This window comes from Garra rufa, chromosome 7 (assembly GCF_049309525.1).
Source record: "Garra rufa chromosome 7, GarRuf1.0, whole genome shotgun sequence".
Classification (NCBI taxonomy): Eukaryota; Metazoa; Chordata; class Actinopteri; order Cypriniformes; family Cyprinidae; genus Garra; species Garra rufa.
Window position 1 is genome coordinate 44282264 of NC_133367.1, and position 26930 is coordinate 44309193.

At 36.0% G+C, this 26930-nt stretch overlaps 1 protein-coding gene and 1 non-coding gene across 2 annotated transcripts; one reads left to right on the forward strand and one right to left on the reverse strand.

Annotated features, from left to right (window-relative positions):
* The first annotated feature begins 1381 nt into the window (after positions 1 to 1381).
* LOC141338646 (aminoacylase-1-like) lies at positions 1382 to 23560 on the forward strand. The gene is made up of 15 exons (XM_073844246.1): positions 1382 to 1518; positions 9247 to 9390; positions 10563 to 10627; positions 10727 to 10831; positions 10917 to 11011; positions 14071 to 14147; positions 15411 to 15500; positions 15730 to 15786; positions 15859 to 15932; positions 18041 to 18090; positions 19429 to 19573; positions 19679 to 19747; positions 20222 to 20301; positions 20399 to 20459; positions 22736 to 23560. Exons 2-15 carry the CDS (start codon positions 9261 to 9263, stop codon positions 22898 to 22900), a joined length of 1263 nt encoding a protein of 420 aa, XP_073700347.1. The 5' UTR covers positions 1382 to 1518; positions 9247 to 9260; the 3' UTR covers positions 22901 to 23560.
* Positions 3946 to 4017, reverse strand: trnag-ucc (transfer RNA glycine (anticodon UCC)). Its single transcript has one exon. It is a non-coding gene; the product is annotated as a tRNA-Gly (tRNA).
* Positions 23561 to 26930: the final 3370 nt, after the last annotated feature.

Below are 26930 nucleotides of genomic sequence, written 5' to 3' on the forward strand. Positions count from 1 at the left end.
CCCATATTATTTTTTTGGAAACCAAACGAGAACGTTCCCAGAATGCTCGCTTCAGGTTATTTTTTGGTTTAATTTTATAACGTAAAAAAACCTTCCTAGAACGTTCCCTGCAGGTTATTTTTTTTTTATTCATTTCTTTTTTTTTTTTCTTTTTTTTTTTTTTGCTGAAGTACAGAAGTGGCAGTGAAGAGGTTAGGAGAACGTTTACTTTCAGGGAACTTTCTAGGAACATAAATAGAACGTTCCCTATTGGTTAGCCAGGAACGTTCACAGTATGTTCCCAGAACGTTCCCCTAACCTAAAGGGAACATTCTATTTACGTTAAGAAAACTTTCCTGGCTAACCAATTGTGAACTTTCTTGGGAACTTTCCGGGAACGTTCTAGAAACCAAAAACTAACGTTCCCAGAACGTTCTGGGAACCAAAAATTGTTAGCTGGCTTGTAAATTTACTTTAATTTGGCATTACATCCCACCCACATCCTTCTGATCAGCATGTGGTAGGCTACATTATATTACTATAATTAAAAATCAAACAGTTTCGTTTCTATTGTCAAACGTATGTGACCTGACAAAATACATCATGAAATATAATCGTAAATGGGTAATGGAGAAATTACAGTTAGCTTCAAGCTACACATGACAATTAATGAACCCTTCTACTATTTAATCTCATTTTATTAACCATTGTCTTTGCTGCCGACCTTCGATGATCCAATTCATCCATTCTAATAACCAAAAAATACTTTTTTACTGCTAAAGAGCTGGCATTTTTTCTTCTGCGGTCTACTGTACAGACGTGAATTTACTTTTCTCTAAGCCCGAGGCTTTTGGTGTGAAAAGGCTTTTACATTTGCCAAAAATAGAGCTTTTTATATTAAAAACAAACAAGCAAACCCTGCCCAGAATTAAAAAGTAACGCAAAAGTAACATAACGCATTACCTTCCATAAAACGTAATTAGTTACTTCTTAAGTGAGTAACTCAATATTGCATGCATTACTTTTAAAAGTAACTTTCCCCAACACTGGTTACAACTTCTGTGGGGCGTGAGGAAAAAGTAATGTAACTAGTAGTGTAACTAACTACTGTTGCCAGAAAGTAAAGTAACAATATTATTTTTTTAAAGGAGTAACTAGTAATTGCGTAGTAGCTACTAATTAGTAGTATTGCGTTTAGAGAGTTCATAAGTTTGTTGTCTCAAGGCTTAAAACTCTAGCTTTCGGGGTGTTTTTAACCCCCGCGGAGAGAATGAATGAGAATTTCACGTTCAAGACATTCTGCGCATGCGCTCTCAACATCAGGTACGTAACAGATTTGCGACGTCATGACGCTAGACTCTGGAGCCAGAGAGGGTTTCTAGCATGATCGAGCATAATAAGTAACGACCCGAGTTCAGCCGAGGAGCGAAGGTGAGTTATAAATTAGCTTTAGATATCTGTTACAGAGGGAGACCGTCTTTGTAACGCTGTGCTTTAGTGATAAACACGCAACTGAACTGGGAGCTCGAGCTGAAGCAGGTGAGTCAATGTATCGAGCTGCGCAGCTGCTGCTGCTGTTGATGGATAGATTTATTATTAAACTCGCCACAGTCAATAGAAATGTTTGTCTGTTTTAAAATTAGGCTGTTGTGTGGTGATCAAGTTTTTCTGCCATTTTGGTCTTATGCATGTTTGTTTACTTGTGTTGACACTTAAGCTGCATAGATCAGTTTACATGACACATGTCTCGTTACATTACACCTGTGTTTACCAGAACACAGTTGTTTATCACAACATTATCATAAATTAATGCTTTTCCTTTGTGAAATAAGTAAATGTGGATGATAGTTTTGTGATGCATTTAAAGATCAGAGGTCAGTTGCATACACAGTCTTAAAAACTAATCTAACTAGCCAAAAGGTAAACCTTTTACTTTTTTTTCAGATTAGATTAATGTTTTTAATCACTGTTGAAATTATCTAAATCTAAACTCATTTTCTCCCTTGGTTTTAACTTTTTAAAGCTTGTTACATGAAAAATGTAAATTGCTTTATGCAAACATTTAATAGACAATAAGTGACAATAATTATTTGTATACTAACTTTTATGACTGGTAAGCAGTTTATGTGACTGGCCATTGTCAGGTTGCGGGTTCTAATCCCAAAAAGTCCTGTTGTGTTGACTAACAACGTTGTGTTTTTGACTAAAAACTAAGTAAAACGGTAAGAAGTCTTCTGTGAAGTCTGCGAAATATAGCCGAACACTTCATGTGGATGTTTAAAAATATTAAAGATAATTTTAATTTATATGTAAAAATGTTTAAAATAAAAAAAAAATATAAAAAATATATTCTATAATTTCCTTTCCAATAAATAAATTATGCAAAAAAAAAAAAAAAAAAAAAAAAAAAAGCCCAGCGCTTTATGAGGATGTTTAAAAATACAAAATATAATTTGAATTAATATGTCAAAACGTTTAAAAGAATTAAAAAATATAATATAATTTTTTCCAATTAGTAAATAAGAATTATACTAAAAAATATAGTCGAATCCATTTATGAGGATGTTTAAAAATATATTAAAGATAATTTGAATTAATATGTAAAAATGTTTAAATTAATTAATAATTATAATTATAATAATTATTCAATAATTTATTTTCTAATAAATTAATAAATTTTACAACAAATATATAGCCGAAACGTTTATGAGGATGTTTAAAAATATTACAGATAATTTGAATTCATATGTAAAAATGTTTAAAATAAGTAAAATTGTAAAATATATATGTTCTATAATTTATTTTCCAATAAATAATACTAAAAAACATAGCCGGACCCTTCATGAGGATGTTTAAAAAATATTACAGATCATTTGAATTAATATGTAAAAATGTTTTAAATAATTAAAAAATATATTAAATATATATTCCATCATTTATTTTCAAATAAATAAATATAAATAAAAAGTTATACTTAAAAATATAGCGAACCATGTATGAGGATGTTTAAAAATATTAAATATAATTTTAATTAATGTGTAAAAATGTTTAAAATAATATAAAAATATGTATATTCTATCATTTTCTTTCCAATAAACAAATAAATAAATTATATATATAGCCCAACCCTTTTTGAGAATGTTTTAAAATATTAAATATAATTCGAATTAATATGTAAAAAAATTTAAAATAAATAAATAAATAAATATATATATATATATATATATATATATATATAATTTATTTTCCAATAAATAAAAATTATACTTAAAAATATAGCGAACCATTTATGAGGATGTTTAAAAATATTTAAAATCATTTGAATTAATATGTATTTTTTAAATAATTAAAAAATATTAAAATATATATATTCTATACTTTCTTTTCCAATCAAAAATAAACATTATACTGACTCCAAGCTTTTGAATGGTATAGTGGGTATAGTGGATATAGTGGATATTGTTACAGAAGCTTTTTATTTCAGATGAACGCTGATCTTTGGATCTTTCTATTCATCAGAGAATTCAGAAAAAAGTTACTCGACTGTTTTAATTTTTGATAATAATAAAAAAAAGAATAATAAATGCTTCTTGAACAGCAAATGTTTTCTGAAGGATCATGTGACACTAAAGACTGGAGTAATGATGCTGAAAAATTCAGCTTTGAAATCACAAGAATAAATTACATTTTAAATTATATACGAACAAAAAGCAGTTATTTTAAATAGTAAAAATATTTCAAAAGTGTAGTTTTTGCTGCACTTTGGATCAAATAAATGCAGGCTTGGTGAGCAGACGACACTGAAACATTAAAATTCTTACCGTTCAAAAACTTTTGACAAAGGCGTTGTTTCCCCATTGTTACAACTGTAGTGCGAACATTTCAGTTAGAATAATTATCAAAACATAATTATTGTTGTGAATGTGCTTTTACATACAATTTATTTAGCGAAAAAAAAAAAAGAGCTGCGTTGGCCGGGAATCGAACCCGGGTCAACTGCTTGGAAGGCAGCTATGCTCACCACTATACCACCAACGCTCGCTGTTTGACTCTGGAATTACATACAGATGGTCAGCTGCAAAATCAAAGGAAACTCAAAAACATAAACATTGTAAAAGCACACACACGTCACATTTTTGGAAGAATTGCCTGTGTTGAATTCAAAACATGTAATTTTAGTGATTCATGGACTTTTTCAAATATATATATATATATATATATATATATATATATATATATATATATATATATATATATATATAATATATTCAGGGCCTGGGCACCGGTGCAAAGACCCTATTGGAATTGCTCAGTTTCTTCTCCTAAACAAATTGCATTTTGAGGGCCTGAACATGCTTGAAAACTCATGAAACTTTGCACATATGCCAAATGTGGTCATAATTTACATCTGATATGTGTTTCAGAAGTAAGTTTGGCAAAATGACTCCATAGCGCCACCTATAAAATTTCAACAAAGTGCCCTGCGAGCTATGTTTTGCATACGGCAAGGCAAGTTTATTTATATAGCACATTTCATACACAATGGTAATTCAAAGTGCTGTACATAAAAGGAATTAAAATCATAATAGCATAAAAATCATACAAATTTATAATAAACACAACAATAAAAACAAAATTTAAGATGATTTAAAAAAAAAAGATCTAAAATTAATTAATACAGTAAAATGATTATACATAAAATAATGCAATCTGTTCGGACGTAGCACAGTGCTCATTCAATAAATGCACAACTAAACAGGTGAGTTTTGAGTCTGCATTTAAATGTGGCTAATGTATTAGCACATCTGATCTCTTCTGGAAGCTGATTCCAACTGCGGGCGGCATAATAGCTAAAAGCGGATTCCCCTTGTTTTGTGTGAACCCTTGATATTACAAACTGACTCGATCCTAGTGATCTGAGTTTTCTTTTAGGTTTATATTCAGTGAGCATATCTGCAATGTATGTAGGTCCTAGGCCATTGAGTGCTTTATAAACAAGTAAAAGTACTTTAAAATCTATCCTAAACATAACTGGAAGCCAGTGTAAGGACCTGAGGACTGGTGTGATATGCTCTGATTTTCTGGTTCTAGTCAGAATCCTGGCAGCAGCGTTCTGTATGAGCTGCAGCTGTCTAATGGTCTTCTTGGGAAGGCCGGTGAGGAGACCATTACAATAGTCCACCCTGCTGGTGATAAAGGCATGAACAAGTTTCTCCAAGTCTTGACGGGAAACAAAACATCTAATTCTTGCAATGATTTTGAGATGATAGTATGCTGATTTAGTTACTGCTTTGACATGACTACTGAAACTGAGGTCTGACTCCAGAATCACACCCAGATTCTTGACTTGATTTTTTGTTTTTTGACCCCTAGCGTCAAGGTACGCATTTACCTTATGAACTTCATCTTTGTTTCCAAATGCAATGACTTCCGTTTTCTCCTTGTTTAACTGTAAAAAGTTTTGGCACATCCAACTGTTAATTTCATCAATGCATTGGCAGAGGGAGTCAATGGGGCTGTAGTCATTTGGCGATAAGGCTAGGTAGATCTGGGTATCATCTGCATAGCTGTGATATGCAATTTGGTTCTTTCTCATTATTTGACTTAGTGGGAGCATATACAGGCTGAACAACAGCGGCGCTAGAATTGAGCCTTGTGGGACTCCGCATGTCATGGACGTCCACTTAGACTTATGCTCTCCTATACTTACGTAATAGCCTCTCCCTTCTAAGTATGACCTGAACCATTTGAGAACCATCCCAGAAAGCCCGACCCAGTTTTCCAGTCTATCGAAAAGAATGTTATGATCGACTGTGTCAACCTTTTCAATAATCTTGCCTATGAAAGGAAGATTTGATATTGGTCTATAGTGGCTCAGTATGGTGTTATCAAGATTTTTCTTTTTCAGAAGGGGCTTAACAACTGCAGTTTTCAGGGAGTTTGGAAAAGTCCCAGAAAGAAGTGAGGTGTTCACCACTTCTAAGAGATCTGCTTCTAAACAGTTAAGCACACTTTTGAAAAAAGATGTGGGAAGTGTGTCAAGGTGGCAGGTTGACGATTTGAGGTGCTGTACTGTTTCTTCCAAAATGTTGCGATCAATTGCTTCAAAAGTAGACATAATGACTTCTTTTTGAAATTGCGGTCGAATCTGTCTGACCTCTGCATAACTTGAGGGTGTGCTAATTGTCTTTCTGATATTATCGATCCTCTGAGAAAAGAAGGAAGCAAACTCATCGCACTTGCTGTCAGAGAGCAGTTCACTAGGGATCTGACTAGGGGGGTTTGTTAGTCTCTCAACGGTAGCAAAAAGAGTGCGAGTGTTGTTTAAGTTCCTGTTTATAAGGTTTGAGAAGAACGTTTGTCTAGCTTTACCTAGTTCAGCATTGAAAGCATGAAGGCTGTCTTTATAGATGCTTTAGTGAATTTCGAGTTTCGTCTTCCGCCACATCCGCTCAGCCTTTCTGCATTGTCTTTTCATACTCTGTACTGCTGTTGATTTTCTCCACGGCGATTTCTGTTCGCCAGAAATTCTGATTTTTACAGGAAGGACTCCAGGAGAAGATCAACAGAGTCTGCAGAAATTATTTTTTAGTGAGCGAATGTTTAAAAACGCTAGCTTGATGGCATTACTTTTTGTCTCTAGAGCAATCTTAGTTTGATGCAGAATAGGCCTCAGAATAGATGGGTCAACCGTACGGCTTGAGATGGCCTTAGACTTTCTATCACATATTAAAACAGAAATAGGGAAAACTACAGGCACGCTGGGTTCCCGCTTGTTCTGTAAACATTGCTGAGTGTTGCTGCTATCATAGCGGGGACCCGACACATATCACTGAGAGCTGTTATCAGTTGTTTTTGGTTCACTCACAGCAGACGGAGGAGGGTTTGGGCCCTGACGTTGTGGCAGCGGACGGAGAGCTCTCACAGGAGGAGGAGGAGGGCGAGCTGGACCCACAGGTTTTGGTGGTTGTGGTGCCCGCCGTTTTTTAGTTGATAACTGGGGGCTTGCAGCGAAAGAGTGGGAGAGTCTGGTTCCAGCATATACCAGTTCCTCCATTTTCTGTGAGAAGCTTAGAAGTGGAGATGCTGGAGAGAGGGATAATGTGTCTGGTGAATGGAGCTCTGGCTCTGGTGTTTCCGGTGGCTGATATATGTTGTCCTGGCTTCCCTGACTGTTTACCAGAAAGTCGTCCTTCGGTGCTGAGTCTTGGAGCTGTTGTAATACGTCACAGTCTGTCTGTGATGAGCTCTGTGGGCAGGACTCAGCCAGGAAAGTGTCCATAAGCAGTGCTTGTTGTGGCTGTGTGGCGTTGTCAGTGTCCTTGTGGGTTGTGTTGACCATATGATGACTCTGAAGCTGATAAGATGTCCTGTTGTCATGCATACATTGTCCAAGTGTGTGTGTGCCATTCATGTTGGGTGGACTGGCACATTCCACTGATGGATGCCTCAGTGAAAAATAGACGTTGTCCTTTAGCACTCTCGCACCAAGTTTGTTTGGGTGGAGGCCGTCCAGTTTGAACAGTTGTCTATGGCCCCAGAAAAGGTTGAAGTTGTCAATGAAGTTGACTCCTTTTAGACTGCAGGTTCTTTGTAGCCAGGTATTCAGTCCAAGCAACCGTGAAAACATGTTAGTTCCCCTTGCTGTGAGTGGTCCACTGATGAACGACTGAACTTCAAGTCTTCGAAGTGTTTCAATGAGTTTACCAAAATCCTTCTTTAGGAGTTCTGACTGCTCTTTCCGAATATCGTTCTTTCCCACATGGATGATGATTTGATTTGCAGTCTTGTGTTTCATTAGAATGTTACGAAGTTCCTACGTGTATGAAATTTGGTAGACACATGTAACACACCAATACCTACAAAAAAGACCTCTAGTACGAAATCCGAAACCCAACAGGAAGTCTGTTATTTTATTTTAATTGGCAAGTTTGGTGACATTTTTTAATCCAACTCCTAGAGATTTAAACAGATCAACACCAAATTTGGTCAGTCTAATCTAAAGCCCTTTGTGGCTTTAAATTGCGAAAATCTTAAGTTTTTTTTGAAGAGTGTGTCCGTGGCAGTCTGACAAACTTTGGTGTTTCACCAGGAAACAGGAAGTTGTTATAATTCAAGCATACAATGTTTGATCTGTACAAAAATTCACATGTTTGATAAGAGTCCTGTCCTGAGCACATACCCATGACTATATTCAGTTATAGCCATAGCGCCACCAGCTGGCAGCAGGAAGTTTGGCACATATATTTGACATTCCTCCTATATTTACCACTTTAAATGCATATTTCTGAGCGTCTGCTGTTTTCCTAAAGCCACCAGGTGGTGGTGAGACTGGGTGCAAAGGCCCTTTCAATGCTGCTTGCAGCTTTCATTTTATTTGTTTTTTCAAGATTCTTTGATAAATAGATTCTATAAGTTTGAATGAACAGCATTTATTTGCAATAGAACTCTTTTGCAAAATAATAAATGTCTTTACTGTCACTTTTGAGCAATTTAATGCATCTTTGTTAAATTAAAGTATTATTTCTTACTTTTTACATCACAGTTATAAGAGATATGATTCATGAAAATGTACTTAATGAATATAATGTGACAATGTAAAAAAATGGCCTTACAATAGGCTTGTTTCTTTTAGCACAATATAACTTAATTTGTTTAGATTTCAGGCTGAAATATGACCAGAACATGTAAGATTCACATGTATGCATATGTGAAAGTGTGTATTAGTTAATAATAAACCATCTCATCTTGCATGACAGTGGACCAGTTTACATCTGATATGTGTTTGAGAAGTTGGTGTGACAAAATGGCTCGATATCGCCACCTATAAAATTACAACAAAGTGCCCCGCGAGCTATGTTTCACATACATGTGTGAAATTTGGTAGACACATGTAACACACCAATACCTACAAAAAAGTCCTCTGGTACGAAGTCCGAATCCCAACAGGAAGTCTGTTATTTTGAATTTTCCTGTCAAGTTTTGTGCCGTTTTTGCCATTTTCAGGTGTTGTATTTAAACAATCTCTTCCTAGAAATGTAAACAGATCAACACCAAATTTGGTGAGTGTAATCTAAAGCACTCTGTGACATTAAATTGCAAAGATCTTGAGTTTTCGTTAAATCACGTGTCTGTGTCGGACTAACAAATTTTGATGTTTTACCATGAAACAGGAATTGGATTTTGGGCTGAAATATGCCCTGAACGTTTAAGATTCACACGTATGAGAGTGTGTATTAGTTAATAATAAACCGTCTCGTCCTGCAGGACTGTGGACTGGTATGTTGCCTGATAAAGATGGACCGAATGGAGGTGGAGGGGTCCAGAATAGCCCCGGGACAGAAGACCCTTCAGTGACCCTGTTCAGAGAATACTTGAGGCTGAAAACCGTCCACCCTGAGCCAGACTATGGTACATCAGACACCCACTTACCCTGTTTTTCAGTAAATAGGGTATTTAATTGAGTTTCACCATCTAGGTTTAGGTTTATGACTATCTTTAACCTTTGTCCAGGAATACATGTTAACCCCTACAATAGCTAGATGTGTTGTCTAGGTAGGCAGCTTACTAGATTTAAGACCTGAAAGGTGTTGTTATTCATTACCAATGACATACATCCAAAGTCCATTAGTTGACTTTTAGCCTCTGTCTCAAAGTGATTATTTAACAGCTGAAGTAGTTTTGATTTGTTACGAATTTAACCTTATTTGTTTGTTTCAATTAAAGTTAAAAGTTCAGTTCTGTTAAAGTTTCAATACTAGTAACCGAACAGTTTTGATACCTATTGACTTCCTTTGTACAAACAAAAATCTCTGAGATAATTCTCAAAATATCTACTTTTGTGCTTCATGGAAAGTCATACAAGTTTGGAAAGACATGAGCCATGCATTACAGCTTTTTTTTCGGGATGAAATATGAAGTGTCTTTGAAACGTCTTAATCTAATCGGTCATAAAGTACAAACTTGGGGCTTATTCACTATTAAACTAAAATTGATTGCATCATTTATTTTTAATGCAGTACTTTTTATGTTTTCCTTTAAGTAAACAGTCGCATAATGTTTATATTAAAGGAAAAGGTTCACTTCCATAACAAAAAATTCCAGATAATGTCATCCAAGATGTTCATGCCTTTCTTTCTTCAGTTGTAAAGAAATTGTGTTTTTTGAGGAAAACATTTTAGGATTTTTCTTCATATAGTGGACTTCTATGGCGCCCAGAGTTTGAACTTCCAAAATGCAGTTTAAATGCAGCTTCAAACGAACCCAAATGCGGTTGTAAACTATCCCAGCCGAGGAAGAAGGGCTTACTTGTTTTGCTAGATAAGACCCATCTTCCTCTGCTGGGATCATTTACAACCGCATTTGGGATCGTTTTAAGCCGCATTTAAACTGCATTTTGGAAGTTCAAACTTGGGGCACCATAAAAGTCCACTATATGGAGAAAAATCCTGAAATGTTTTCACATAAACAAAAAAAAGTGATGTATAATGGTTATGTGAAACATAACCTTTGGTTATTACAAATAAAAAGGTGCTGGGTATTATGTCTGGAGTCAGTAAAATGAATCAATCACTCATTGTCAGATGCTGCTATAAGATTCCTGGAGCGGATAGCGGAGGAGCTAGGTTTACCCATGAAGAAAGTGGAGGTAATGATACTAAATGCTGAATCTAAGTTTAATCATGTTCTTCATCATCCACATGCATGTTAATTTAGCCTTCTTTTATGTCCTAAATGTGTCTCTCAGGTGTATCCTGGCCGAGTCGTCGCAATCATAACATGGGTGGGCAGCAGGCCGGAGCTGAAGTCTGTTGTGCTAAACTCACACACTGATGTTGTTCCAGTTTATGAGGTACTGCTGTAACACATCAATCACTGTACAGATCACACAACAAGGGTCAAATCTCACTCTTAAACTGGGCGTCCGTTTGCTTTAGGAGCACTGGAAATATGATCCATTCGCTGCTGTTAAAGATGAACACGGCAACATCTACGGCAGAGGATCTCAGGATATGAAATGTGTCACGATACAGTGAGTTTAAAACCAGCTGATTTTGTAGTGGTATTACTGATGTACTATTATTGTTACAGTAAGTTACTACTTCTTCCCCAGTGGGGGTCTATGGCAGCCCTATGAACAGAACAAAGTAAAATGATGAGAATTTGCAATCTTGTAGTAATGGCCATGAATAGAGATCTGACCAGCTTTGGGGTCCCTAGGACAAACTCTATAGAGCCACCAGCAGTTCAAAAATTCAACATTCAAATGGTTTTATAAGTTTTGAACCCTTTGCTGTAGAAAAAAGAAACTTAGTACACCGGATTTCTCTCTTAATGCTAATTACATTCTATAGCTTTCATTAAGATTCCTCCCATAACAGTAGTGGCCATTTTGAGAAGTACAGTATTCTGTTTTTTCGCTACTCCTCCTTCAAAATTTGACCAATTCATCTGAAACCTGGCTCAGATAATCTTTGGACCAAGATGCACAGTAGTGAATGAACAGAATTTTTTGACCTACTGGTAAAAAAAAAAGAAGTTATGATGTTGTGAAGTTAACGCGGTCGACCCGAAATAGTTTCAGAGGTTCTTTCTTGGCCAAACTTTGATCAATCGACACAAAACTTTGTACAATTAATCAACACCCTGTTCTGAGGGTCCATGCAAAAGTTGGGAACAGCGCCAACTATGGGTCATGAGTAAGGGTGGCACGGTTCACAAAACCCACGGTTCGGTTCGTATCACGGTTTTAGGGTCACGGTTTTCGGTTCTGTGTGGTTCTTGTTTTTATTTTTTCATTTTAATCTTTAACACTCCAGAAGTTTACTTTGGCATATGAAATGTAGCTTGATTATCCACAATTTAGGATACATTATTAAAAAAAAAGTTATATCATGTAATCATGCACAAACTGAATTGGACTTGACTTTAAGCACATTATTGAGACCATCTCTGAGGAAAGCTAGGGGAGATTTGATACAGCAAGAGAGAAGACATTGATGACATGCTTTTCATTTATTTGGCAAAAACAGGACAATGTGTATCTCCACAGGAATTTGTGTGCCTTTTCAGCACATAAAGATTGAACTGAAGAATTAACTTGCATGCCTACCAACACACTGGCGTGATGTCTTCTCAGATGAACTGACAAATTAAGATGAAATCATGAAATCCAAAATGTTCCCACACAACTGACCTGGCTAAGGGGCCGTTCACATGAAGCGTCTTTTGCGCACTCAAGTTTGTTATTTCAAATGTAGACGCGCGGTATGCGCGCTCGTAATGGAAGCGATGTGGTGCGACACGCCCGTTTTTTCCAGGCGCGTACGTGCCGCATCGAGATAAAAACATCTCAACTTTTCAAAATTCCGTAAGCTCACCGCAGACCATGTGACATGAACCAACCAATCAGCTTCATCCTTTCCTTTAATAAAATTGAAAGCACAGCCAAGTTGGATGAACAGCGTATCATAGCTGGCGCATCCTCCAACTCCGTGCAGCCTTCCTTATCTCTCCCACTTGCCATTTCTACACGTGACGTAACCTGCAGCACTCCACTTTTACTGTCTCTATGTCTACACACACCTCTTATTTTGCGCAAAAAGGACACTCACAATGCTACATTGCGCATGCGTTGAACCGTGCGACGCACACACGCACTGAACCGAGACAAGTAAACCGAACGGTTCGGTTGTTTTTCATGTACCGTGCCACCCCTAGTCGTGAGATATCAAAAAAGCATATTTTTGCTTATAACTTTAAAAAGCATTGTCCAAGTGATGTTGTTTTAATATATTTTTGGTTTATGCCCATTCTGATGACGACTTATTTGTCATTTTCCATAGCAGTAGTGGCCATTTTGAGAAATACAGTATTCTGTTTTTTCGCTACTCCTCCATCAAAATTTGTCCAATTAATCTGAAAATTGTCTCATAATCTTTGGGCCGAGACGCACAGAAATGACTGAACAGAATTTTTTGACCTACTGGTGAAAAAAAGTAATGATGTTGTGAAGTTAATTAGGGCAACCTAAAATAGTTTGAGAGGCTCTATCTTGGCCAAACTTTGATCAATCGACACAAAACTTGGCACAATTAATCAAAACCCAATTCTGAGGGTCTGTGCCACAGTTGGGAACAGTGCCACCTATGGGTCATGAGATACCAAAAATGCACATTTTTGCTTATAACTTTAAAAAAGCATTATCCAAGTGATGTTTTAATATATTTTTGTTCCTTGGTTTATGCCCATTCTGATGATGACTTATTTGTCATTTTCCATAACAGTAGTGGCCATTTTGAAAAGTACAGTATTGTGTTTTTTCACTACTCCTCCTAAAATATGTCCCAATTCATCTGAAAATTGGCTCAGATAAACTTTGGACCGAGATGCACAGAAGTGACTGAACAGAATTTTTTGACCTACTCGTAAAAAAAAAGTTATGATGTTGTGAAGTTAACAAGGTCGACCCGAAAATTGTTTCAGAGGTTCTATCTTGGCCAAACTTTGATCATTCGACACAAAACTTGGTACAATTAATCAACACCCTGTTTTGAGGGTCCATGCCAAAGTTGAAAACAGCTTCACCTATGGGTCGTGAGATATTAAAAATGAAATTTTTTGCTTAGAACTTTGGTAAGCATTGTCCAAATGATGTTGTTTTAATATCTTTTAATTTCATGATTTATGGCCATTCTGATGATGTATCTTTTGTCATTTTCCATCAGTGTGTCTGTTGGCTATTTTTAAGTAATTGAAAAACATTTTTTTTTTGCTACTACTCCCACATGTTAACCGATTGCCATCCGTTCTAATTCGTTAACCATAACCTACAGCCCTTTGGCGGCTTGGCCCCGTAATCGCTGCTTGCAGCTATATTTATAGTTATAATTTATAGCATTATAAATTTTGATTGAAATCATGAATGTTTCTAAATGGCTTGAAATCTTTTGGAGTATTATAGTCAGATATGTTCGATCATCACCTATGGCTTAATTAGAAACGAACAAACACTAAGTGAGAAAAGAATAATGAAAGTAAATTTGTTGTCTAAATTCGTGTGTTTGGATATAAAGTTTTGTTTCTCTGCAGGTACATTGAAGCCATTCGCAGACTGAAGGCAGCTGGGAAGAGATTTTCTCGCACTATCCATTTAACATTTGTCCCAGGTCAGAACTTACCAGCATGCCACATTAGCAATATTTTAAGTGCACAAATTGTCAATCTTGAATATTTTGTGAAATCTGCATAAGTAAATATTTTGTCTTTACGTGAAATCTTTCTAAAATTAAACATGATCTCACCTTTATTTAAAGATTGCAGCATATTCAACTGAAAACATAAATGAAAAGTCAAGAAATTAAGTAAAAACGTATAGCTCTATGCAACGCTTTTTGTGTTTATGCACAAATGTGTGTGGATCATTTGTAAATAATTACATGTATACTGTCATTAATTGGTAGATTTTTTTTATCCACCTAATTGTATCCGTACGAGTGGCTATTTGTAAATTTAACGTGTCTGGCTTCCAGTGTCATCCACTTCCAGCTATTTTTAGCTAGACGAAACAGGCTTGTTCTTCTGCTTGATATTGCAAACTGGTGTTGCTTACCATATTTTAATTACTTGTATTAATAAACACACCGGTTTGTAGTACAAACAGTTTTACCCTTTACTGCACTTTCTTATTCCTCTTGTTGTTTCCTAAGGTGGTTAGTCAACATACTGTATATTCAGAACTGGCCGTAAATTTTAGTTAACTTTTAATATAAGTTTCCGATAATATTGCACATTAAAAATACTTCTGGAAGTAAATTGTGCTATTTCACATTGATACAAAAAATACATTGTATTTGTCAAAATAATCTTTTTTTATGGCAAAAACTATTAGGATATTAAGTAAAGATCATGTTCCATGAAATTATTTTCTAAATTTCCTACCGTGAATATATCAAAACTTAATTTTTGATTAGTAATATGCATTGCTAAGAGATTCATTTGGACAACTTTAAAGGCGATTTTCTTATTATTTAGATTTTTTTTTGCACCATCAGATTTCAGATTTTCAAATAGCCATATCTTGGCCAAATATTATCTTATTCTTAAAAAAAAAACATACATCAATGGAAACCTCATTTATTTAGATTTTATACATCTCAATTTCAAAAACATTACCCTTATGGCTGGTTTTGTGGTCCAGGGTGACATATTATGTATGTAATGCCTGTTTTGCACATCTCATCAACAGTGATACACACAACACAACCTATCTGTAGACTATCTGTCTGTTCCTCATTTGCATTTGCATCAAATTAAACACACTGTCTGCTCTGACAAAGGTCCATTGGTGCTTTTGTGTCCGTTATGACCAGCGCTGCAATAAAAGCCACTTTGTCTCCAAATTTCTGGTGTTCCTTTAATGTTCTCAACAGATGAGGAGGTCGGTGGTCACAAAGGAATGGAGACATTCGTGAAGCTCCCTGAATTTCATAAGCTGAACATTGGTTTTGCCCTTGACGAAGGTAAACAAACCTGTAGATTTAGTCTTGTAATTGTTGTTAGTTGCTTAGGTTTTCTCAAAATGCAGACCTAAATTCATGAACTGAGCTCAGAACAGTGCAGATAAAGCATTGCATATAAAACAGTACACTACAGTACTAGTTAATGCATTTAACTGAGTGTTTCAACTTAAGTTTAAACATGGATCCACCAACATTAACAGCACTTTTTGATTGTTTTATTTGTTCACAGGTTTGGCAAACCCAACTAATGCCTATACTGTCTTCTATGGAGAGAAGAATCCCTGGTGTGAGTATCACATATGCCAGTAGTCACATTTACTGTTTGTGTGTGTTAACTAACGTGTGCTTTGTCCTGCAGGGATCACAGTCCGCTGTCCAGGAAGTCCAGGTCATGGTTCAAGGTTTGTGGAGAACACAGCAGCAGAGAAACTAGTGAGTGACCCAGACACACTCTGAAGTTGGAGGCAGATAATGTTAAGTGTAATTTTCTGTTCTCTAAGAAAAAAACACAGATTTATATTTTCCCTTGTATTTTTTTTTATTCTCTTAATACATTATATATAATAATAATTAAAAAAAGGACACATTCTATTTTGGGGAGGTATTTCTTGGGAGCGGTAGGGGATATCCAAAATCTGTTTAGCTATGTGTGTGCGGCTCAGTTCAAAGATCATATGACCCGATTGTGGACAAAATTGAACAAAATGTATAGGAAGAGTAGCAAAATAACTGTTTTTCATTTAATTCAATGTGGCAGACAGACACACTGATGGAAAATAACAAATGAGACATTGTCAACATTTTGACAACATTTTCATCAAAAGATGAAAAAAAAAATCATATCTCTGGAACAGTAGGTGGCGCTGTCTTCAAACTTTTGAGGTACCTCCAGGACATTATGTTGATGATCCCTACTGATTTTTGTGCAGATATGTCAAAAAGTTTAAAAGATACTGCAAGTTATGTCAAATTTTAAAATGGTGGACACATCGTTCAGCCGATCCTGGCATTTTTGTTATCTCACGACCCATAGGTGGCGCTGCTCCCAACTTTGGCATGGACCCTCAGAGCATGGTGTTGATGAAGCATACCAAGTTTAATTTCAATTGATCAAAGTTTGGCCAAGCTATAGCCTCTGAACCAATTTTGGGTCAACCTTGTTAGATTTGCCACATCAAAACTTTTGAACAAAGATGAATACAACACATGTGTTCAAGCATTTCTGTGCAGCTCAGTCCAAAGATCATCTAAGCCAATTTGGGGAAGAATTAGATACATTTTCAAGGAGGAGTAGCAAAAAAACAGAATACTGTACTTTTCAAAATGGCTGCTACTGTAATGAGTCTTATTGTAAGCTATTGAATGTGATCAGCATGAGGAGAGGAATCATGTGTACTAAGTTGAATTTTTCTAGAAATAGGGGTTCAAGAGTTATTACCATTTGAATGTTGAAGTTTTGAACTAGTGTTGGCGCTATAGAGTTGGTTCTAGAGACACCAAATTTGGTCAGATACTGTAACTATTCATGGCCATCACCACAAGTGTGCCAAATTTCATCATTTTCCTATGTTCCCTTCATAGGGCTGCCATAGACTCCCATTGGATGAAAATAATAAGAAAACATGCAGATATAAAAGGGCTACAGCCCTTTGGGCTTGGTCCCTAATAATAGAGAAATATATACAATTGTTTAAAAGTTTGGGGTCGGAAAGATTGCTTTAAAAGAAATGAATACTTATTCTACAAGGACAAATTAAGTGGATCAAAAATAAAAAACAGTAAAAATATTACAGTTACAAAATATTTCTGTTTCAAATGAATGCTTTTCTTTTGAACATTCTATAGATCACATCATTCTGAAAAGCATTTATTAGGGTTTTCACCAAAAAAATCGGTAGCACAACTGTTTAATAGATGTTTCTTGCACAAATCAGCATATTCAAATTATTTCTGAAGGATCTTGTGACACTGAAGACTGGAGTAATGATGCTGAAAATCCAGCTTTGATCACAGCAATAAATTAGATTTTTACATGTATTTACACAGAAAGTTGTTGTTTTAATTGCAATAATATTTCACAATATTTTTTATCAAAATAAATGTCAGGCTTAAGAGATTTCTTTCAAAAACACTTAAATAATCGCACTGACCCCAGACTTTTGAACAATCGATAATTGTCCATAAATATAAAATAATTTTTACTTTAAAGCATCAATTTTAAAGGCATTATTAAGCATGACATAAGCAATATCTTCACTTATTTGTGAGGGTGCAGAATTAAGACTTTTAAAACTTGATCAAAATGTATTGAAGTTGTCCATGCACTTTTCAGGTTCCTGCTCATATTAATTGACAAAGTACAGTGAACCAGTGAATGCAAAACGTTTATTAAGAAATTGCAAGTAACTTAAAAAAAAAAAAAAATACAAATATGTACCTAAAATCAGTAAGTTTATTTTATCCTTAAGTCTTTTCTTATAATCAGGATAAAAACTAATATTGTCCTGTTTGTGATGCATCTGTCTTTGTTGTGTCCACAGCGACGAGTTATAAATTCCTTCCTGGAGTTCAGAGAGAAAGAGAAACACCGGTGAGCTTCATTCTCAATCTGTATTTTTAACAGCTGTTTAGAGGATTAGTTCACCTTCAGGACACAAATTTACAGATAATGTACTCACCCCTTTGTCATCCAAGATGTTCATGTCTTTCTTTCTTCAGTCGTAAAGAAATTATGTTTCTTGAGGAAAACATTTCAGGATTGCTCTCCATATAATGGACTTCTATGGTGCCCCATAGTTTAAACTTCCAAAATGCAGTTTAAATGCAGCTTCAAAGGGCTCTAAATGATCCCAGCCAAGGAAGAAGGGTCTTATCTAGTGAAACGATTGGTCGTTTTCAAAACAAACTGACAATTTATATACTTTTTAACCTCAAATGCTCATCTTGTCTTGTCTCGTCTCTGCGATGCACATGCATAGTCTGTGTAATCCGGGTCAAATTAGGGTATGTCAAAAAACTCGCATCTCGTTTTCTTCAGAAACTTCAAAATAGCCCTACATCGCTGTTTTACCATTTTTGGAAAGAGCGTTTGATCTTCTTTGCAAGTTCACTTTGTAAACACTGGATAGGTCCTTCTGCAGCGATGTAGGACGATTTTGAAGTTTACCAGAGTTTACTCAGACATAGACAAGACAAGCATTTGAGGTTAAAAAGTATATAAATTGTAAATTTGTTTAAAAAACAACCAATCGTTTCACTAGATAAGACCCTTCTTCCTCGGCTGGGATCGTTTAGGGCCATTTGAAGCTGCTTTTAAACTGTATTTTGGAAGATCAAACTCGGGGGAACCATAGAAGTCCACTATATGGAGAGAAATCCTGAAATGTTTTCTCCAAGAAACATAATTTCTTATCGAATGAAAAAAGAAGGACATCAATCTGTATTCTAAACGGCTGTTTAAAGGATTAGTTCACTTTCAGAACAAAGTAATTTACAGGTAATTTGCTCAACGCCTTGTCATTTTTTTCTTCAGTCGGAATGAAATTATGTTCCTTGAGGAAAACATTTTAGAAATTATCTCAATATAATGGACTTCTACGGTGCCCCTGAGTTTGAACTTCCAAAATGCAGTTAAAATGCAGCTTCAAAGGGCTCTAAACGATCCCAGCCGAGGAAGAAGGGTCTTATCTAGTGAAACGATCGTCATTTTCGAAACAAATTGACATTTTATATACTTTGCATTTAAACTGCATTTTGACAGTTCAAACTTGGGGGCACCATAGAAGTCCACTATATGGAGATTCCTGAAATGTTTTCCTCAAGAAACATAATTAATTATTGACTGAAGATAGAAAGACACAAAAGATCTGTTTAACACTAAAAATACACCCGTGTGTGTGTGGTTTTTTTTTCCTCTGTTTTTTCTCAGGCTGAACACCAACGAGTGTTTTACTCTGGGTGATGTCACCACTGTTAACATGACGATGGTGAAAGGGGGCGTGGCTTACAACGTGGTTCCAGCAGAAATGGATGTCAGCTTTGACTTGAGAATCCCGCCCACCGTTAACCTGCAGGTGTGTGTCTGGACCTTGCAGCCCCTCCCTTTATTTTATTAAATTATTTGGCTTTAAACTGATTATTTCACCATTTGTCATTTCCAATTCTGCTCGTTCTAACAGGAGTTTGAAGAGAAGATAAAAGCCTGGTGTAAAGAAGCCGGTGAGGACGTGACGTATGATTTTGCACAGGTCAGTTTTATTTTTACACACCAAACACAATTCCAACTCTCCTGATCACACATCTGGTTATTATTTAATGTGTCTGCCAGGAGACTTATTATAAGTGACACATTATAAAGCATATTTGGGCTTGCTGTTTTTGATCCTGTTTATGGAGATAAGTAGGCAGGTGCAGGTTTATTATAGGCTTTGCTGTTTTTATTTCTAGAAAACATCTGACAGCACCTCAAAACATGTGATTTCTGGCACCCCACATATAGGAAAGACATATCTGATATTCTTTTAAATATGTCACTAACAACTAGTTGCTTAGATCAGCTCCTCACACCGTTTAATTTCTGTAAAGGCATTTTATGCCATTTCTTTGGGGAGTAATTTCGATTGTAGAATTCAGTTGTCACTCTTGTAAATTACTGAGCTCTGTGTGTACAAGCACAAGAAACTCATGATTTGGTTTTAAATCTGTTGCTTTCCGCTCTTCAGAAACACATGGACCAGAATTTCACATCCACGGAGGAGAGCGACCCCTGGTGGCACGCGTTTAGCTCTACCTGCAAAGCCATGTGAGCAAGCTAAAAAAGTAGTTTGTTGTAACATTTTGTGAGCCCCTCGTTTTAGTTGAACATATACAGACTTGTGACTCTATGCGTCTCATGACAGGAACGTGACTCTGAAGAAGGAAATCTTCCCTGCTGCCACAGACAGCCGCTTCATCAGGGAAGTAAGTCAATTTCACTTCTGTCTGCAGGAACAAACAACGCTTCTAAAGGAAATCAAAAATATACCTACAGCTTAAAATACAGGTGCATCTCAGTAAATTAGAATGTCGTGGAAAAGTTCATTTATTTCAGTAATTCAACTCAAATTGTATAACTGATGTATTCAATTCAATGCCCGCAGACTGAAGTAGTTTAAGTCTTTGGTTCTTTTAATAGTGATGATTTGGCTCACATTTAACAAATTCAAAAATACTTCATAAGACCAATAAAAAAAACATTTTTAGTGAATTGTTGGCCTTCTGGAAAGTATGTTCATTTACTGTATATGTACTCAATACCTGGTAGGGGCTCCTTTTGCTTTAATTACTGCCTCAATTCGGTGTGGCATGGAGGTGATCAGTCTGTGGCAGATTGTCTATGGGGTTCAGGTCTGGTGAGTTTGCTGGCCAGTCAAGCACACAACACCATGGTCATTTAACGCCAAATCCTGCTGGAAAATAAAATCAGCATCTTTAAAAGGCTGGTCAGCAGAAGGAAGCATGAAGTGCTCTAAAATTTCCTTAAATCATCACAGACTGTGGAAACTTAACACTGGACTTCAAGTAACTTGGGCTATGAGCTTCTCCACTCTTCCTCCAGACTCCAGGATCTTGGTTTCCAAATAAAATACAAAACTTGCTCTCATCTGAAAAGAGGACTTTGGACCACTGGGCAACGGTCCATTTCTTCTTCTTCTTAGCCCAGGTAAGACGCCTCTGATGTTGTCTGTGATTCAGGAGTGACTAACAAGAGGAATACGACAACTCTTGATGCCTTGACCCCAGCCTCAGGCCATTCCTAGTGAAGTTCACTCAAATTCTTGAATCGATTTTGCTTGACAAGCCTCTCAAGGCTGCGGTTCTCTCAGTTGGTTGTGCATCTTTTTCTTCCACACTTTTTCCTTCCACTCAACTTTCTGTTAACATGCTTGGATGCAGCACTCTGTGAACAACCAGCTTCTTTGGCAATGAATGTTTGTGGCTTACCCTCCTTGTGAAGGGTGTCAATGATTGTCTCCTGGACAACTGTCAGAACAGCAGTCTTCCCCATGATTGTGTAGCCTAGTGAACCAAACTGAGAGACCATTTTGAAGGCTTAGGAAACCTTTGCGAGTGTTTTGAGTTGATTAGCTGATTGGCATGTCACCATATTCTAATTTTTTGAGATGGTGAATTGGTGGGTTTTTGTTAAATGTGAGCCAAATCATCACAATTAAAAGAACCAAAGACTTAAACTACTTCACTCTGTGTGCATTGAATTTATTTAATACACGAGTTTCACAATTTGAGTTGAATTACTGAAATAAATGAACTTTTCCACGACATTCTAATTTATTGAGATGCACCTGGAAATGAGCATCATTCATATGCATTAAACATTAAATAGACCACAAAATACAACAGAATCCATAATGTTCATAAAGCTATTACAATTTAAAAATGCAGTGTGTAAAATGGCAATGTATTTCTGTATTTAAATTTGCATTTTACCACACATATGTGCAACATTTAGTGTAAAATGAAAATGAAAACTCAATTATATAATTTGCATTTGCCATTTCCTACACTAGTTTTAATATACAAATCCAAAACATATTTTAACACTTTCTAAGTTGCAAAATGAAAATGAAAATGTATTACCTAAATTGATTAAATATGCTCTACATGTCAAAAACTGTTGCAAAATTATAATTTAAATGCTGTTTTTCCTAAATGCATAAATGATAATTCTGCTATAGTTTTTGCTTGGACATTTAAAACATCTAATCAATTTAAGTAATACACTTTCATTTTAGTTTTGCAACTTATAAAGCGATAAAATATGTTTTTGATTTGCTTATTAAAACTAGTGTAGGAAATGGCAAATGTAAATTATACAATTGAATTTTCATTTTGCACTGAATGTTGCACATACAGTATGAATGGCAAAATGTAAATTTAAATACAGAAATACATTGTCATTTTACATATTGCAATTCTAATTGAATTTCGCTACCCATATGCTTCCATAGGTGCAGCTTCATCTTTTTGTGGAAACCGTTTATTTTCAAGATTTTTTTAATGAATTGAAAAATCAAAAGAACAGTGTTTATTTGAAATAGTTTATTGATCACAAGTGACAGCAAAGAAATGTATGAGTCCTTGCTGAATAAAACGATACTGTATTTAATTAATCTTGTGTTTTATATCCCTCCATAGAAAAGTTCATATTAATATTATTGTGAATTGTGTTTTTGTAGGAGGGTCTTCCTGCCATTGGTTTCTCTCCGATGAACCTCACTCCCATCCTGCTTCACGATCATAACGAGTACCTGAATGAGCAGGTGTTCCTGCGGGGCATCCAGGTGTATGAGCGTCTGCTCCCGGCTCTGGCCAGTGTGCCGCCTCTGAGCGGAGAGGCGTAGAGAATCTCACTCCTCCTCTCATGCTTCGGTCTCTCACAGCTGCCTCTGGTCCTCGCGTTTCAGAGTACGGTGCTGATTTCTGCACATATCGACAAATGTATTTGCCATAACACCAAAGAATGGGCTGATCCCATATAATGAAGACCACCGTTTATGTTTGCTTTAATTACCTCAGGAGCTGCTTTCTTTCAATAATGTCTTAGATATGCTTTTAAGTCTTATTTCTTAGCTGATATCCACAATTAGATGCTGATATAAACTGTTGTTTTAATTCATAAAGGGTAAATACAACACCTAAATTAGGCAGTTTGGGTCTCATATATGAAAAGAGAAAATTATTTCAGAGACGGAAACTGTATAGCTGTGCTTGCCATAGATGCGTTATATTTTTTTAATACAAATGATTTTGATGCAAACATGTAGTTATGTATACTGAAAATGCATATGGCTCATTGATTACTATGAGATTTATATTGCACAATAACTACAGTTAGAATGAGCCACATATCATGATTTTATGATTTTTGAAGTTACCCTTTTTTTAAATCGATGCGGTTGATTGGTGCTACTTTGTCCTCCTGATTAAAAAGTTGAGGGGTAGTGGACATCAAAGCAATCTAAAGTGATTAGTATTATTATTTTTATTACATGGAGACTGACTTCAAATAATAAATAATATTGCTCTAAAGGTTTACGGTGATGTGTATTTTTTCCCCTTTCCATAGATGGATAGATGGATAAATGGATGGATGGATGAATAAATGAATATATGATTTTATCATTAGTTCTGTCATTGTAGAAGGCGCAACAGCGACACTTCCTGCTCCACAAGTAGTTACTAAACCAACCTCTATATGCACCAGACCCTTTCTTACAAACACTCCAGGTTACAACGACTGAACAAGATAACACAAATATTTACTGGTGAATGCACCACAAGCCATATTGCACTAGTTCAAGTTCAAGTTCAATTTTATTTGTTTAGCACATTTACAACAGCCTTCAGACTGACCAAAGTGCTTCACAGAAAAGCAAGTACATAAAACACACCACAAAAACAAATTCACCCAAAAGTAAAACAACCCAACACTACTTGTTTCTTTAACTTTAATATCTCTTTTGCACAGTGATCAGTGTCAAATTTCATATTATTTCTTGAGTTACGAACCCCACTTCTAAAGTGCTCGTCTCGATCCTAAGCATAAGCACTACTTTTTTAGCACAATGGTACAGTAACAGTAACTCCTCTAAATGTCAGATAAAACCGAACATTAAAGATTAACCTTTACTGAAAAACACATAAAATAAAACATAGTCCCTAAATTTACTCTTCTAATGCAGTCCTTTGCAAAGCATGCTGGGAAAAAAAGCATCTTGAGTTAAGTTGATTGTAAAGCCTTTGCCACCAATAGACTAGATGATAGACTTAGGCTTACAATGCTTTTTGGAAACCCTGGGCAGTGGGTCTGTAGTTCCCAGCATGCTTTGAAAGGAGAGTAAATTTAGAGATTAAGTGTTATTTTATGTGTTTTTCAAGAAAGGGAACAATTACTTGAGAGGGTACAGATCGGTTCCATGAACATCTGTATTGGACATGCAGAACACATAAAAAAAAAAAAAAAAAAGTCTGGCTGCTTAGTGGATGTCATTTCAATGTGTGACAAAGATGTTGAAAATATGATTTTTGGACAGTGGGAAACATGAAAGGGAAAAAAAAACACAATTTACACTCCCTTATGAGACATATTAGCACTCTGTGTAAACTTAGCGAGCCTGGTGCAGAAGGAGAAAGAGAAGAAGAGGGAGGTGGGACTAAGAATTGGTGAGCAGAGAAGCCTTTGCATATTTATTGCTTTATTGCATGAAATCTGTTACTGTGAGGTCCAGAGTCCAGCTTACAAGGAAATCAAGACAGCCTTATAGACATCGTTTTCAGGTAAGCAACATAATGTTAGTTATAGCAACCTATAAATTAGTTCCTAAGCTTCAGGTCAGAAAATTAAGCAATTCAAAATTTGAAAGATGATCTCTCAAATCAACTGATTTTATCATTAGTCCACAGAGAATTTGAGGTGTGCTCCAAACAATTTATCCAGGACTGTATAGTCACTTAAAACGATTTTGATTACTTGTGAAAAAAAAATCGTGTGTTAAACAATATTTACCCTATTTATCCACACAGTGATCAGTGTCAAATGTAATGTTAATTCTTAAGTTATGTTACAAAACCTACTTCTAAAGTGCTCATTCAGGAAGGGGTTAAGTAACATAAAAAGGACACGTGAGACCAAAGACCATTTATTAATGGCCCAAACAGCTTGCGTCACTTTCAGCAGCAGGCAACAAATATAACGAAAAGTTAAATCAACTAAACTGAAGCAAAATACGTCAAAACTAAACAAACAAACTCACTGATCAACAACACATCAAAATAAACACAAAACAGCTCTTCATAAACAGTGGCTGGACAGCGGGGTACATACAGAGTTTCTCAACGAGTGTGTCGTGCTCATAACAGAGCTTATTACACGGCTCTTTGGAATGCTTGATTCTGATTGGTCAGTTGAGACATTCTTCGTTCGTTCTTTTCAAATAATCACCGCTCCAAAGTAATAACGCATAGCCGGTACTACTTGTATGTTTAAAATCCCTCCGTGCCAACAAAGATTACCGTTTGGCGCCATCTTGTGACAAACACTGGAAAACCACAATTAACAATGGAAAATTTCGACATTAATCTATTTAAATTGTCTTACTAACGTACCTAGTTTGAATGTTAGTCACGTGGTACTATATCGCTCCGCGGAAGGATAAAAATGTTAATTTAAAGCAAATATGCCAATAAAAGGTTTCAAATTCATATTCATGTCCAGTTTTTTTTCCTTATGTGGCAAGTAGCCGTGTAATAAGCGGGATAATGTACAGGCAGCCGGTAGTTATCGCAGAAATAAGCCCCTTCAGTGTGATACAAGACCCTCCGCTTTGCGTCGGGTCCTGATCACACTGTCGGGGCTTATTTCTGCGATAACTACCGGCTGCCTGTACATTATCCCTTACTTAATGGTGACTGTGCTGGACATGCGCTGAAAACAGGGAGAACCGCCAACACAACCTCAAATTTCGCCTCATATTCAGCCCAGAGCTTCCCTAATAAACAGGACGCAGGTATGTTGGGGCGGACCTCAACCTCGGGAGAAAAGATTGAACCAAATTAATACACAACTTGGTTAATGCACAAATAAGAACAACATGCCTTTGACTGTAACAGTTATGCATGTGCACACAATATTTATAGGACACAAAACCTCCTCAGAAAACTGCTTTGTTTTATTCATCGGTACATACCAGAGGTGGGACGTTCAAATCATAAATCCCAAGTCATCAAAGAGTTCAATTTAATGAGATAATATGACTAATTAAATGATTATTGAGCATTAGTGATGAACACCTGCTGTTATCGAGAATTACAGAGGATCAGATGTTGATGTTTTATGCGTTAAAATGATGCCACCATCGTGATGTGTTCGCTTTAGTTGGGCTCTTGACCCTTGATGTCTTCTGAGATCTCTCTCTCTGCAGATATTGGTTGTTTTCTTCTGATAAGAAAACTGACAAATTCAAATAGATTTTATGTTTTATTAATAGGTTTAGTATAATTAAATCTGTGAGAAGATAGCATGCAAACAATATTGTTCTAGTTATAGTAAAAAAATGTTTAAAACTAGTTTATACTACGGAGCCGTTGAATGCTTGAATCTGACGAATGTTCTAATGGTGTGCATTATTTTCAGGGAAACGCACGGCGAATGTAGTTCCAGGCAGCACTTACCCGCATTACATTTCTATATCACTTCGGCACACGATTTATTTCAAAGGTCCTTACAGTGCAAAACAGCAAAATAACCAAAACCCACAACGACACTGGCCAAACAAATAAACACAGTAAACAATAGGATAAATATCACAGATTATGTCGATGTTTTTGCCACAATATTACGTTCAAGACAATTCACAATTTTTCTTTCAAGAT